Source organism: Mustela putorius, unplaced genomic scaffold (assembly GCF_011764305.1).
Source record: "Mustela putorius furo isolate JIRA1106 unplaced genomic scaffold, ASM1176430v1.1 tig00000145_pilon_pilon_pilon, whole genome shotgun sequence".
Lineage (NCBI taxonomy): Eukaryota > Metazoa > Chordata > Mammalia > Carnivora > Mustelidae > Mustela > Mustela putorius.
In genome coordinates this window covers 37,517,162-37,534,065 of record NW_025421294.1, presented here as the reverse complement: position 1 = coordinate 37,534,065, position 16,904 = coordinate 37,517,162, and the positions used below count along the sequence as shown (strand labels likewise).

General features: G+C 40.5%; 1 protein-coding gene across 2 annotated transcripts in view; it reads right to left on the bottom strand.

Moving 5' to 3' along the window:
* UBTD2 (ubiquitin domain containing 2) overlaps nt 1–9,843 on the bottom strand; it is a 63,738-nt gene extending 53,895 nt beyond the window's left edge. The window contains exon 1 of one of the 2 annotated variants that reach the window (XM_045075603.1): nt 9,358–9,843. In XM_045075603.1, coding sequence (XP_044931538.1) covers nt 9,358–9,427 — 70 coding nt within the window. In that variant the 5' untranslated portion in view covers nt 9,428–9,843. Of the gene's footprint in view, nt 1–9,353 lie in introns of both variants that reach the window. The other variant, XM_045075605.1, reaches the window with a different exon arrangement.
* Between the last annotated feature and the right edge of the window lie 7,061 nt (nt 9,844–16,904).

Below are 16,904 nucleotides of genomic sequence, written 5' to 3'. Positions count from 1 at the left end.
AACTTGATTCTTACTGACTGCAAGTCAAAGTAGCTGATGCAAGGTGAAAACATGCTGATTGTTCTTGGCCAACACACATGCATCTTTAAGTACATACGCGTTAGTAAAGTCTCAACCTATGGTCCTTGAACTACCAGTGAATCATGAGGAGCTTGTTGGTAGCCTAGTATGCCCGATAAGCAGAAGCAGAAAGCTGGGTAGGGATGGTGAGGGGCGGCGGGAAGAATCAGGTGCAATGGTCCACCAAATGAAGATAAACCATTCAGGTGGTCTGCAGTAAGGAAAAATGAAGAGAATCACTAAATCAGCAAATTGATCATCATGCCCAATTAACATGATCATGTTGCTAAATGAAGTCAACCTAATGCTTTCTTGAAACAAGAGAAGACGGGGCGTAAAGCCTCTGCCTTTGGCTTAGGTCATGATCTTAGGGTCCTGGGATCAAGCCCCGCATCGGGCTCTCAGCTCAGCTTGCTCGCTCTCTCTCTCTCCCCCCCCCCCCACCCCTTGCCTCTCTGCCTACTTGTGATCTCTGTCAAATAAATAAAATCCTTAAAAAAAAGAAACAAGAGGGTGCCTGGGGTGGCTCAGTGGGTTAAACCGCTGCCTTCGGCTCAGGTCATGATCTCAGGGTCCTGAAATCGGGTCCCGTATCGGGCTCTCTGCTCAGCGGGGAGCCTGCTTCCTCCTCTCTCTCTCTCTGCCTGCCTCTCTGCCTACTTGTGATCTCTCTCTGTCCAAAAAAAAAGGAAAAAAGAAACAAGAGAAGAATGTGTTTTGGTCAAAAACCACAAGAGAGATTAATTGATTTATTAATATAACAGTACAAGTTCCTTATTATAAGTGATCAACACTCAATAAACACTTTTTTTAAAAAGATTTTATTTATTTATTTGACAGAGAAAGAGAGAGAGAGATCACAAGTAGGCAGAGAGGCAGTCAGAGAGAGGAAGGGAAGCAGGCTCCCCAGCGAGCAGAGAGCCTGATGCAGGCCCGATCCCAGGACCCCGAGATCATGACCTGAGCCGAAGGCAGAGGCTTTAACCCACTGACCCACCCAGGTGTCCCCTCAATAATCATTCTTATCAGAAGGCTCACCTGAGTATAGTACTACTAGCAAGATGCTGCCAAAGCTTTGCATTTACAGTAAAAAATCAGATAAATTTAAAAATAAAATCCATCTATTAAAATTGAGAGGTGTTAGAGACTAGGGCTATCAAAAAATCAGAAGAATGAAGATCCTCATCATTTCTAATGGCTTAAAGATTTTAAAAGATTCTATTCATAGCATACGGTACTAGCAAATGATTTCTAAATACAGTCAGAGGTGAAAAAAAGAGTCCGTTTAATATCCATAGCAAGAATCTTTAAAAAATGCCATTCCAACATAAATTCCAAGACAATACTGACTGGGAAGAAACATCAACCCTTTATATGTTAGAAAATTGAGAACAAAAGGGGACTAGCCCAACAGAAGGTAGCTTATTCAGTAGGGGCTACAACATCCCATGTCAATTTTTAATATAAATTCAAGTGCTTAAATCTCATCCCAAAGAGCATTCTCCATATCTTACTATCTTCCAACTGTAGCACCCCGGACCTAAAAGTTCTCATAACCTACCAAACTTACCTACCCAGAATTCCACTGTATTTCCAAACTATAGCTTCTTGCTGCCTTATTTTCCTTTAGGTCTTTCCCCACAGATCTACTCCTCCTGGTAAAATCAAGCACCTTCTACTTTACATCAAGTAAATGCCTCCTGGGGTGCTTGGGTGACTCAGTTAAGTGTCAGAATTTCGGATTTCAACTCAGGTCATGATCTCAAGGTCATGGGATTGAACCCCACATCGGGATCCCTGCTCATCAAGGACTCTGCTAGAGTTTCTCTCTCTCTCTCTCTCTCTTCCCCACTTTCCCCTGTTTTTCTCTCTCTCAAGTAAATCTTAAAAAAAAAAAAAAAAAAAAGGAAATACCTCCTATTTCACAGTACATCTCTCTCCAATTGGTATAAAATTTTATGCACTCTGCTTATAAAAGCCTCAGAGCTACCAACGCTGAAAATATGAAAAATTTTTACTTCCACTGTTACATTTGGGATAAGCACAGACTGAATCTTCAGTCCTCCTCATGCTCAATTCTGCTTCATTTTTTAATTATAGACTCAGTCCTAAGAGTAGAAGCATAAGAAAATTCAGTAAACCGCCTCATTAGATGATGTGTAGTATGGAACACTGAAAATACATAAAGAGGAGACAATGATATTCTTGGTGAAGAAACAAACAAGGTTTTTGTGGAGAAATGTGTTTGTTCTAACATACACTAAACTCAAGAGAGCTACTGGAGGGGTGCATGGGTGGCTCAGTGGGTTAAAGCCTCTTGCCTTCACCTCGGGTCATGATCTTGGGCTCCTAGAATCTAGCCCCACATCAGGCTCTCTGCTTGGCGGGGAGTCTGCTTCCCCCTCTCTCTGCCTGCCTCTATGCCTGCTCGTGATCTCTGTCTATCAAATAAATAAATAAAATCTTTAAAAAAAAAAAAGAGCTAATGGAATATTCTGGGGTTGAATGCTCAAGAAGTCTATCTTGAGTTTGGTTGTAATAAACTACAGGTAGAATTTCTGCAAACACCACACCAGAATAAGTTAACAAACCAAGTTATTTTCTGAAATTGTTAAGAATGGTGTGTTCAAATACAATCAGATCTATAAATTTCAAAGGCAGACGACAGGACTGATTTCCTGTTTCCCAATAATTCAACAAAATTGAGAATACTGACCATCTAGTATGGTCAGGCCCTGATTAGAGGTAATCACCTCATTTCTCCATCTTCTATGAAATTTTGACAACTCAATTCTTAGTACTTTCCTTCCCTTTTTACTTATAAGTAGTCATTTATTTTTATACCTTCAGTCAACCTCCCCCAGCTGACTCCAAAATCCACATTCATAACCTGATTATCTAGGAGGTCCATACCTAAACTTCTGCACCATCCAACATGATGTCCCAACTTAAAAATTCTGTCAGCTAAACCTTAACATACTGAAAGGCAAACTATAGATTGCCCAAGATAGCTCTTTCTTATTCCCCAAAATCTGCCAGGCCATCTCAATATTCCCGGTTATCCAGATTCACAAATACGGGATTTCAGATCTTCCTCGAATGATAAAAGGTTACATCCCAATACACCCATCATAAATTGAAAACTATAAATCCTAAGTTAAAAATGCATTTAAGGGATGCCTGGGTGGCTCAGCTGTTTAAGTGTCTGCCTTCCGCTCAGGTCATGATCTCAGAGTCCTGGGATCCAGAACCGCATCGGGATCCCCACTCAGCAGGGAGTGTTTCTCCCTCTCCTCTTGCTCGCTCTCTCTGTCTCATAAAAAATCTTCAAAAATAAAAAAGAAATTACATTTAATACAACTAACCTATAGAACATCAAAGCTTAGCCTAGCCTACCTTAAATGTGCACAGAACACTTAAATTAGTCTATAGTCAGGCAAAATCATTTAACATAAAGCTTATTTTATACTGAAGTGTCAAATATCATAAAATTTATTGAATGTTATACTGAAAAACAGAATAGTAAGTCTATTGGTTGCTAACCCTTATGACCACATAGCTGACTGGGAGCTGCAGCTTGCTGCCACTGACCGGCATCACAAGAGAGTCTCATACCACCTCTCACTAGCTACAGAGAAGATCTAAATTTAAACCGTGAAGTATGGTTTCTACTGAATGTGTATGTATCACTTTGTACCATCATAAAATTCTAAAACAGAATAATTGTAAGGTGAGCCATTATAAGTCAGGGGACTGTCTGTACTTTATTTTCTTTTATGTATTCTTATATCCAATAAATTACCAACTCATGTCATTTTTTTTCCTATTGGGTTCCTCCATTTAGTCTCTTTCCACTATAAGCAATCCTGTATCAGTGCTTCTCCAACTTTAATATGCATAGGAACCATTTGAAAATCTTGTTAAAAATGCAGATTCTAAATTATTAGGTCATGGGTGGGGCCTGAGATTCTGTACTTCTAACATATTCCTGGGTTCCTGCAAAGCTGCTGGTCCAGGGACCATATCTTTGAGCAGCTGAGATCACTACTTTCTTTTATTCCCTCAGGACTTGCACAGTTTATCCTATGGTATATTTATCTGTTTACATAGTGTTTTATAGTTATTTCATGTATGCATATTTTATTATGCTTTCCTAAAAAAGGATTTTGGCATACTCAAGAAATAAGATCATGATTCCTTTTTTTGGAACAAGAGCAACATATTGTGGGTATTCAATGCCTGTTGATTGTAAAATACTTGTGCAGAAAATATAACAATTACCTCTTGATTAAGAAGTTGAAGTAGATTTATGGATTACTTTCATCAACTTTTTAAAAAGCATTTCATTGCTAATCAACCTTATCCCCATATACAGAAAAGAAACTTAAAACAGCTTTCTATTCATAGTTAAGAAAGCAAATTGTTAGTTAAGTTAGACTGTGAATTATTGGTTATAGATTTATTCTTTCTCCATCAGTGAAGAATTAAATACATTTAAAACAAAAACTAGAAACCCAGGCAGCAAAAGAAAAAATAAATTGGACTCCATTAAAATTAAAAACTTTTATGTATCAAAGGACATCATCAAGAGAGTGTAAAGACAGGGGAGAAGGGGAGCAGCAGGAGTGGCAGAGACTGAGGGACAAGCAGACTCTGCCAAGGGCAGAGCCAGATGCAGGACTCGATCTTATGACCCTGAAATCATGAGAGTCAGATGCTTAACTGAGTGAGCCACCCAGATGCCCCCTGGGGGGAAAAAAGTAAAAAGACAACCTAAAAATGGGAGAAAATATTTGCAAATCATCCCTGTGACATGGATTTAATGTACAGAATATATAAAGATCTCCCACAACCAACAACAACAACAAAAACCCAAAATAACCCAATTAAAAAATAGCCAAAGGGCTTAAACAGAAGTTTCTCCAAAGAAGATAAACAAATGTCCAAGAAGAATGTTAAAAGATGCTCAACATTACTAGTCATTAGGGAAATGCAAACCAAAACCACAGTGAGATAGCACTTCATACCGATTACAATGGCTATAATTTTAAAAATGGGAGATTAGTGTGGGTGAACATATGGAGAAACTGAAACACATGTAATATTGCTGCTAGAATGTAAAACAATGCAGCTACTGTGGTAAAGTCTGGCAGTTCCTCCAAAAGGTAAACCATTTAACCTAGCAAGAATTACCATATAACCTAGCAATTCCACTCTTAGGTATATTGTAACCAAAAGACTCAAAAACAGGGACTCAAACAGCTCTTTGTACACTGAAGTTCATAGCCACTTATAATAAACAAAAAGTAGGAACAGCCCAAATGTTCATCAATAGTAGAATGGATAAACAAAATGTGGTATATACATACAATGGAATATTATTCAGCCATAAAAACAATGAGGTACTGATATTTACTACCACTGGATGAACCCAGATATTATGCTAAGTGAAATATACCACAAACAAAAGAATAAATATTGTATTATTCCACTTATATGAAATATCTAGACTTGATAAATTCATAGAGACAAAACCTAGATTTAGAAGTTAACAGGGGTTGGGAGAGAGGAGCAGCAGTATTGCTTAATGGATCCAGAGTTTCTAATGGGAGAGATGAAAAATTTTGAAAATCCATAATGGTGATGGTTGCACACTGAATTATACACTTAATGCCACTGAATTATACACTTAAAAATGGTTAAAACGGCAAATTTTATATGTACTGTATCACAAGCTAAAAAATGAAACCGGAAAAAAAGAGAAATTTTTTAGTACAGCTCTGAGTTCAAGTTTCTGACTATTTGCAAGCTATGTGATGTTAAGCAAGTTATTTAATTTCTCCCAGCTTCAATCCATCCATAAAATAGAGATATTATCCAACTCCCAGAGTTGTTGAAGACTAAATGAGAAAATAATCACTTAGCACAACACTTCTTACATAACAAATACTGGGTAAATGGTAGTTAATATTACTCAAAAACTACCGTTAATCAAGTAGGTAGACTATAAGGTTGCTATAAATGAATACCCAAAAAAATTCCACGATATTCTCATGACATTCTGAAATAAAGTCAGTTATCCTGCTGTAAACCTGGAAACTTATATGACCACCAAGGGTTAGTCCTCTTGGGATATTACTGAACCTAAGAATAAATGACAAACCCAGAAAGTAAGAACCTATTTTGTACATTATTGTGTTCATTAAAGAGGTGAATTAAAAAAAAAAAAAAAAGCTAGTTAGCTCTCTCAACTAATCTCACACACACACATATATATAATTTTTTTATTTATTTAAGATTTTATTTATTTATTTGACAGAGACACAGCAAGACAGGGAACAGAAGCAGAAGGAGTGGGAGAGGAAGAAGCAGGCTTCCCACTGAGCAGAGAGCCCAATCCCAGCACCCTGGAATCATGACCTGAGCTGAAGGCAGAAGCTTAACGACTGAGCCACTCAGATGCCCTGTCATGTATTTTTTTTTTTTAAATCATGAGATTTAATTCATTAGCCAATGCCATGGACTAACATAAAGCCTTGTCTAAAGGCCCTCAGTTCCAACCCCAGCATCACAGTATCACTATAATAAGGCAGAGAACCACATAGAATATGCTGTTAAAAAATGTTCTAGGAGCATGGAAGCTGGGAGTGAACTGCTAAATAATTGCATATAATGTATATAATATAGTTGTCTTGATGAAAATTAGGCATTTAAAAAACTCAAACTTACAAACAATTCTAGGCAAAGTATACCAGAGGAAAATACTACAAATGATTCCAAAATAACATGTAACACAAATCTTAAAATGTAAATTAAGCAATTTCCGTATCCTAAGGTCTTTTGCAAAAATTTCCCAAATTCCTTCAAAGAAGTAAATCACCAAGTAAGGAAGTTTTTCTCATGTACCACAACTAACTTGCATACATAAGAGACTTAGATCCAGAGGGAAAGGGAAAGTACAGTATCTCAACCAAAAAGGTTTTTAAAAAAGTCATTTTTTTTTTTTACTAAGACTAGCTAATCCTCAAGAGTCAAATCAATCTAAAATGGTGAGATTCCACATTACATTCAATAACACTGTGAATGTAATTAGAAAGGTCATGAAAAGCATCAGAAGACTTTATTTTTACTTCATGTTGATAAAAGAATTTTTCATAACCCAAATATCCTGAGTAAAACTATGAACTATTATGTTTGAAAAGCGAATGATCTGTGCCAACACGCTTAGGAAAAATAGTTTTTTCTTTTCTCAACAAAAACCTAAAATAAAAGCAAAAACTATTTAATGTGTTAACCTGAAACACTCATCTGAGCTAATTCCTTTAAGCCACAATTAGCTCTTAACTATCATGACAATAATGACAAATAAAGGCTTCCACAATTAAATTCCAGAAACAATCCTTTTATCCCACACAGCTCCTTCCTCCATCCCAGTTACACGAGGCCCATACTTCCTCTTCAGGAGAAAATAAGGAGGTTTGATAGTTGGTGTTTCTTTTTTCTAAACTTTACTTTGGAAAGGTACAGCACAGCTTAAAGTCCAGAGAACTCAGTTCTCAAGGAAACTGATACTAGGGCTATCTCACTAGACACCACTGGCAGTAAATTATCAGAAGCTAAGACTTCATGCTTTTAAAGACCCATACTAATAATGCCTGGCTGGTCATAAGTCAGGTTACCAAAAGGCTTAACGAAATTGGCTCAAGTTCATTACCAAGAAGGGAAAGATGTTTATTACAAATTTTGAGTGCAAAAAAATCAAATTTAATTGAAACTAAACACTACCTATAGCACGTACTAATATATTTTGGTACCATTAGTGATCACCTCAATTGCAGGCAGAATCACTGTGACCCCCCCCAATCTGACCTCACCCCAGAGCTGTTTTAAAATCATACCCTTTTTATCTCCTGCTTTGTTATCACTGAGGATCTCACTGTTAATGCGCCACCAAATAATGCTATGACATGAAATGCACTATTAAATACCATTTGCACATACAAGTTTTTTTCAAGACACACTTCACTGAACTCTTAAACTATCTGCCCAGGATTTAATCATACAGGAAACCCACAGATTTTAATGAGGTGGCATGGCAAAATATCATGTAATTCAGGAAATTCATCAGCCAAATGTTAGGTATAGTTTATAAGTGGAGCTCAAGTGAGAGGGCAAGCAACTGGTCTAAAGCTAGTATAAGAAAAAGTTGTAGACCCTCTCATCTCCAAACGACTTAGTTGAGGAACTTATAAATACGCCCCACATTCTAAGACATCTAACAGAAGGTTGGAACAAAACCAACACAGTCATCTTTGCTATTCCTAGCTGTTTCTTCTTTCACTAAAACATTCTGCCCTCTACACAAGCTACAGAGTGGACTCAGGCAACGATCATTTAAGCCAAGGTAGAATTAATTTTCTTATTACACCGCTATACTACAATGCCGACTGAATAAGAAAGCTCGCCTCAGCAAACCATTTACGATAAATCAGAAGTGCGTTCCGTGTTAGAAAACTTTTTATTAAAGTACTGATCCTACGAAGCTAAGTCGGACTCTTGTATTTGTGCTTTTATCCTACACATTTTCCTTTACGTAAGGCGGATAGGAATTTGACTAGCCCACCCCGACTGCAAACTGGCCCAGCACCCGCACGCTGTAGCAAGAAGCCACGTTTTCCTCGGGCGGACTGTTTCCCAACCCCTCCTTAAAATAATGCGTGTGGCCACTTGAGACTTCCCCGGCCAAGCTCCAGAAACTTGCAGGTTTAAATGGCCAAACTGGAACCAACCAGGGCAGCTGTCATCTGAAACTCAGGAAAGCTGAGACCAGCCAACTCTGCTGAACGAGGAAGGGTGCGGAGAGATGTGGCGGGGCCCGTCTGAGGGAATGCATTAGGCTCCCCTCCCCAACCCCCCCCCCCCATCAATTCGCTTTTCTGCAACCCCAGCGCCGCCATCCTGTTCCTGAATAATTAAACGGGCTGGGGAGGGAGTGAGGTGGCCAAGAAAGGCAGTTTCTGGTCCGAGTTTCCCGAGCCGAGGCGGTGGGGTCTAGAGGCCGAGGGCTACATCCCCGGCGTGCGAAGGACTTTCCTCAGGGGCCGGGAGGGCAGGGGGCGACCCCGCGGCCGGCGGGGCGGCCGGAAGCGGAGCGCGGGGAGTGACGTGGAGGAGGGGATGACAAAGGGGCGCGGGGGCCCCGGCCGCGCGGCCCGCGGGCCCGCAGGGGCCGGGACAGGTGGCCGGGCCTGGCCGGGAACAATGGGGGGCCGAGGCTGCCCCCTGGCGCTCACCTACCTCCGGTGCCCTCCGAGTTCTCGTTGAGGCTGCCCGAGGAGTCGTGCTGGGCGCCCACACACCCGCCCATGGGGGCCCCCGGCGCCTCGTCCGCCACCTCCGGGCGCTCGTCCGGCCCGCCGCCGCCTCTGCCTCCTCAGGCGCCGCCGCCGCCACCGAGCCCCGGACAGGCGCGGCGCTTCTCTCGCCCGCCGCGGCCCAGCCTCCGCCCCCCTCGCCGCTCCACCCACCGCCTAGGCTCGGCCCCTTCCTCCGCGCCCACTTCTACCTCAGCCCCCCGGCCGCCCGCCCGGCAGGCCTGGCCCGCGCGCCGCCCTCGCCTCCGGCTCGGCCCCGCCAGGCCAGGGCTGGCCCATCCCGGGCGGGCCACAGCGCCCGCCTCGCCCCCTCACACCTCCGCACACCCGCGTCCAGGCGAGCCCCGCACCGGCGCCGCCCGTCCTCCAGACCCCATCGGCCCCCGCCCCGCGGCGCCGCCCTCCGCACCCGCGGCCTGGGCTCCGCCGGGCCCGCCCGGAACGGCCTGCGGGGGCGGGGCCGCGGGAGGCCGTGCGCTGATTGGCTGCGGGATGGGGCCGCGAGCGGAGAGCTTGGGCGGTGGGGAGGAGAGGGGAGGGGAGCTCTGAGCCCGAGAAGCGGAGGCGAAGCGGGGATCCGTCCGGGGGAAGAGGCAGGGAGAGGAGGCGAGGAGGGATAGGCAAAGAAGAAAAGAAAGGGAAGAAGGGAGAGCCAGCAGGAAAGGAGGAACAAAGTGAGGAAGGAGAAACGGAGAGGGGTGAAATCGAGTTTGTGGCTCCTCCTCGGGCGTCAGCCCTTTCTCTTTCTCGGGGAAGCGGGTCGGAGGGGGCACTGAGAAGTAGTCAAAGAAGCCTTGCAGGCGGGGACGGGGCTGGTTCCCAAATAACTGGCGGAGGTGGGTAGGAGGTCCTGCCTGAAGGCTGAGATGCCAGAACCTTTGAGGTTTGTGTAGAATTCAGTGGTTGGGTACGCGCTTCCCCTTGCCTGCCCCGCTCCCAAGTCCCCCTCCCAAATCACTGTGCCCCATTATTAGACGTAGAGGCAGGCGGTCATTGTGGTTGCAGGCTGGACTCGGATTACAGAGGCGAGGCATTCCATGGAGAGATAAGCGCGGAGTAGTTCGGAGGGCGTGGGTTCATTTCATCTTCACGGGATTGATTATTCAAATACAATGCTACTTCTCAAGATCTTCCCTTTAGGTATCTTAAATCGTCTTTAGAACAAAATGAAGTATTAAAAAAAAAATCAAATCCTCTGCTTTTTCTAAACTGGAATTTGGTACAAGGACCACGCCCGACATTCTTGGCGGTCGCTATCCTAATCTAAGCCAAATTGTTAATGGTCCCTTCAGAATTGTGTTCTGCTATGATGCCTTAAAATTTTTATCAGCCAGCTTGGGCCTTTATAAAGCTTATTTCTGCCCAAACTGTTTTAACTATCCGCTCCATTTTTATATCAGACTTTCTTTTTTTAACATCCTGGGTCGGCTTTTGCTTAGCATTAAAAAAATTTTAAGTGAAATACCTAAGAAAGAGACTCTGCAGCTTGGAATTTGCATTTAAATGTATTTTCATACACTGCTGGTGGGAGTGTAAATTGGTTCAATCTTTTTGCAAAGTAATTTGGAAACAAGGATCAAGAACCTTAAAAATGTTCATACCCTTTGACTTGGCATTATCTCACACATAGGTATCTCGTTCACATAAATAGTTCAAAAGGCAGAGAAAGATTTCTGTCCTTGTATTTATTTGATAATCATACAAATGAGGGTTTGACAAACCAAATCTTATGCTTACATAAAAACACAGAAATGTCTGGTGAGAAATAGAAATCTGCTATATGAAATTTATACTGACAAATTCGTGTTGTCCTGGCTAGTCATGAAAATTCAAAAAAGCTTCTATACAATCATGTTTTTATGAGTTTTCAGAGGTTGCTCTGACATTCAGGTACTGTGTCACAAAGCCCTCTTCTATCTGATCATTCTCAGCTGAGTATTCACATTGGCAGACAGACATCACTTCATCACTTCCCTGAAGGAGAGAAGCTGCATGTTGAGTATCTTCAAAGGAATTGCTTTGTCCTGAATTTTGCTCTAGAAACTGCAGAAACCAAGACTTTCACAATGCCTATTAAACAGATGATAGGCACCCAAGTGATGAGTGTTTCTGATGAGCACTAAGGAGTTGCCCTAGGAAGAGAGAGCCATGTCACTGGGGAGATTTTCAGTTATGAGTATTCTCCACCTTGCTTCTATCTTAGAACAGAATCACAAGTCCCCAGGAGAGAGAGTCATGTGGCAATTAAGGGCCCCAACTCTGCTATCAACTTCCTGGGTTGGAATCTGGCTTCCATTCTATACTAGCTACATGACCTTGAATTTCTATACAGCTCAATTTCCTCACCTGTAAAACTGGGCCAGTGACAATGCTCTAAACTCTGTGGGGGCTCTTTATTAACTCTCCTCTACTTCATGTCTAACATCACCTATTTAAACTTAATGCATGGTTCAATCCACTTAAGACCTTCTATAGATAACAGTGCCTTCTTTGTGCACCCATGTATGTGTGTATGTATCTGTTTCTCTATTTTTTATAATGTCTTTATTGAGATAGAATTCATATACTGTATATCTCACCAATTTAAAGTGCATAATTTAAATTGGTATAGCCACTATGGACAACAGTATGGAGGTTCCTCAAAAAGTTAACAATTCCAATTCTGGGTATTTATCCAAAGTAAATGAAAACATTTGGAACACCTGGATGGCTCAGTCGGTTAAGCATCTGCCTTCAGCTCGGGTTATGATCCCGGGATCCTGGGATTGGGCCCTGTGTTGGGCTCCTTGCTCAGTGGGGAATCTTCTTCTCCCTCTCCCTCTGTGTTTGCTCTCTCTTTCAAACAAATAAATCTTTAAAAAAGAAAAGAAATGAAAACATTAACTTAAAAAATGTATGCAGCATTATTTACAAGAGCCAAGACATGGAAACAAGTGCCCATTAGTAGTTGAATGGATAAAGAAAATGTGAGAGAGAGATTGATTCACACAGTGGAGTATTATTTAGCCATGAAAAAGAATGAACTCTTGCCATTTGTGACAACATGGATGGACCCTGAGGACATTATCCTAAGTGAAATAAGTCAAACAGAGAAAGAGAAATACCTTATGATCTCACTTTTAAGCAGGACTTAAAACAACAATAAAGACAAAACCACTCCAAGCCCATAGATACAGAGAATGATTAGTGGCTGTCAGAGGTGTGGGGGGGAGGGGGATGGCAGAATAGGTGAAGGGGTCAAAATGTACAAACTTCCAGTTATGAAATAAGTCATGGGATTGTAATGTACATCACAATGACTATAGTGAATACTATATTGCATATTTGAAATTTGCTGAGGAAATAAATCTTGAAAGTTTTTTTTTTTAAGATTTTATTTATCTATTTGACAGAGAAAGAGAGAGACAGCGAGAGAGGAAACATAAGCGGGGTGGCGGGGGGTAGTTGGAGAAGGAGAGGCAGGCCTCCTGCCAAGCAGGGAGCCTGACACAGGGCTTGATCCCAGGACTCTGGGATAATGACCTGAGAAGAAGGCAGATGCCCAATGACTGAGCCACCCAGGCATCCCAAAATCTTGAAACTTTTCATTACAGGAAAAAAATTTTATAACTATGTATAGTGATGGATGTCAATTAGATTTATTGTGATCATTTTGCAATATATACAAATATTGAATAACTATGTTGTACACCTGAAACTAACAGATTGTTATATGATAATTATTAAATATTAATTATTAAATTAATTATTAAAATAAAAATAAAGCATACAGTTCAATGGCTTTTAGTATATTTACAATCAATTTAGAATATTTTCATCACCTCAAAAAGAAACCCCATACCTATTAGCAGTCACTCCCCATTTGCTCCCAACTAAAAGCCCTAGCCCAGCCAACACTAATCAACTTATTGTCTCTGTATTTTGTCTATTCTGGACATTACGTATAAATGGAATCATATTAGGTCTCTAGTGGCTGATTTTATTTGCGTGGCATAATGTTTTCAAGGTTCATCCATATTGTTTAATGTATCGGTACTTCATTCTTATTTCTGGCTGATTAATTTTCTATTGTGTGGATATAGCATATTGCGTTTATCAGTTGATGAGAATTTAGGTTGTTTCTGTTTTGGGGGTAATATGAATAAAGCTGTTGTGAATATTCCCATACAAGTTTTTGTCTGGACATATGTTTTCTTTTTTTTTTTTTAAGATTTTATTTATTTATTTGACAGAGAGAAATTACAAGTACACTGAGAGGCAGGCAGAGAGAGAGAGAAGGAAGCAGGCTCCCTGCTGAGCAGAGAGCCCAATGCGGGACTCGATCCCAGGACCCTGAGATCATGACCTGAGCCGAAGGCAGCGGCTTAACCTACTGAGCCACCCAGGCGCCCTGGACATATGTTTTCAATTGTTCTGGGTATATACCTATGAGTGGAATTTTGGGGGCCTATGGTAATTCTATGTTTAACTTTCTGAGGAATTGACAAAGTATTTTACAAAATGTTTGTACCATTTTACATTCCCACCAGCAATTTATAAGGAAATGTGAAATGATCCAGCTGTTTTTGATATGCAGGGTATCTTATTATAGTTTTTTTTTTTTAAGATTTTATTTGAGAGAGAGACAGTGAGAGAGAGCATGAGTGAGGAGAAGGTCAGAGGGAGAAGCAGACTCCCCATGGAGCTGGGAGCCTGATGCGGAACTCGATCCCAGGATTCCAGGATCATGACTTGAGCGGAAGGCAGTCATCCAACCAACTGAGCCACCCAGGTGTCCCTTATTATAGTTTTGACTTGTACTTTCTAATGACTAATAATGTTGAATGCATTTTTATGTACTTATTGACCATTTGTATACCAGTTTTTGGAAAAATGTTTACTCACTTTGCACATTTTAAAATAGTATTATCTCTTTATATTGAGTTGTAAATGTTCTTTCTATATTCTGACTACAAATCCTTTAGCAGATACATGATTTGCAAATATTTTCTCCTGATAGTGTCCTTTGAAGCATGACAGTTTTTAATTTTAATAAAGTTCATTTTCCCAATTTTTTCTTTGGTTACTTATGCTTTGGGGCTCATGTCTAAGAAACCACTGTCTAACATAAAGGCATGAAGATCTACACCTCTTTTCCTCTAAGAGTTTGATAGTTTTAGCTCTGACATTTAGGTCCTTAACCCACTTTGAGTTAATTTTTTAGTATGGTGTGAGGTAGGGGTCCAATTTTATTCTTTTTGCATGTGGATTTCCAGTATTCCGCCATTTGTTGAAAAGACCATTGTATTCCCCGTTGAATTGTCTTGGTATTCCTGTTGAAAACCAATTAACCATAAATGTATCAGTTTATTTCTATACTCAATTCTATCCCATTAGTCTTTTTTTTTCCCTAAGGTCGGGACTGTTTGTTTGTTTGTTTATAGGAAAGCACTATGTCCCATATGGGACCATGTATCCTGAAGGAGTTGCATTAGAGAAGCTCTCTGCACTGCAGGAACTAGACAAGGGACAGGCTCACGTATCTCAGAGGCTGGGCCCTGGAGAAGCCACCCAAACTGAGGAAGCCTACTGAGTGAGCAGATGGGAATTCTTCCTGCAGTGTCTCTCCAGTGCCCTCTACTGTCAAAGCCAAACATGTGCCAACTGACAAAGGCACAGTATTTAATGGGCCCATATCCATTTTCACAGAGCAGGCAATGAAGAGTGAATTTGGACCTGAGACGCAATAGTTTAATAACTGGCATAATTTTCTACCTGAAAATTTAAAAACCTTATATTTAACAATGATCGAATATAAGGGAATTACTGAAATTACAGAATTGCTGCATATCAGAATCTATAGGATATATGTAAGACATATATTCCAAGGAAAATTCATATATCCAAGAAAAACTCATATTCCTAAAGCCTACATTGATAAAATTAAATGAGTTGAATTAAATTAAAATTAATTAAATTTCCAGTTTAAGTTAGAGAAACAACAAAAGAAACCACAAGGAAAGGGTGCCTGGGTGGTGCATTTGATTGAACATCTGACTTGGTTTTCAGCTCATGTCATGGTCTCAGAGTTGTGAAATCAAGCCATGTGTAAGGCTCCACACTCAGCCAGAGTCTGCTTGAGTTTCTCTCTTGCTCTCCCACTTCTGCTTACCCCCCATGCACTCTCTCTCAATTAAATACTATAAAAAAGAGAAAGAAACCACAAGGAAGAACATAATAAAGAAGAAAACAGGAAATAATAACTAGAAAACAGTAGATAAGATAAAGCTAGAGAATCAGTAACACTATCTCAAGCAGTACAAGAATTCTGCAAGGTATAGTATATAAAATCAACATTAAAAATTAATAGTTTTCTTTTTAAAAAAGATTTTACTTCTGTATTTATTATTATTTATTTATTTTAGAGAGAGAACACATGTCCATGATTGGGGAGAGGAGCAGAAGGGGATGGAGAGAAAATCTCAAACAGACTCCACACTGAACATGGAGTCCTGACATGGGACTGCATTTCATGACCCTGAGACCATGACCTGAGCCGTAACCAAGAGCCAGACACTTAACTGACTGAGCCACCCAAGTGCCCCTTAATAGTTACCATACACACGATAATCAACTAGTGGATATCACTGTAGTAAAAAGAACTATTTACAATAGCAACAATGAAGATAAAACAGAGTTTGAAACATAAAAGATGGAACCAGATGACCAGACAAGAACTAATGAAAACATGGGTGAATTTTTCTATAATCTGGATATAGGGAAAGGCTTTACAACTGTGTCTTAAAATCAAGATGTAATATTTGAAAACTGATTCATTTGACTACATAAAAATAAAAACATTTACTTGACCAAAACTACCACAAGCAAAGTTAAAAGATAAATGACCAACAAGCAGAAAATATTTGTAATTTACATCACAGATAAAGGAGGAATATCTCTAATATATAAAGAACTTCTAAGAATCTGAGGAAAGAAGACAGAAAGACATCCTATGGAAAATTTAGCAAAAGACATGACCACACAACTTATCCACACACAAGATACCAAAATGACCATTAAACATGTAAAAATATGAGGCACCTGGGTGGCTTAGTGGGTTAAGCCTCTGCCTTCAGCTCAGGTCATGGTCTCAGGGTCCTGGGATCAAGCCCCGCATGGGGCTCTCCACTCAGCGGGGAGCCTGCTTTCCCCTCTCTCTGCCTGCCTCTCTGCCTACTTGTAATCTCTATCAAATAAATAAATAAATAAAATCTTTTTAAAAATGTGAAAATATATTTAACAATCATAATAAAAGAAATAAAATGAACTTTAGAATTGTGTGTTAAGAAATAAACCATTTTTTTGTGGTTAATTGATTTTTCACAAAGGTGCCAAAATAATTTGATGGGGAAAGAATAGTCTTCTCAAGGATGGTTCTAGGACAAATGGATATCCACATGCAAAAGAATGACGTTAGACTTCTGCCTCACA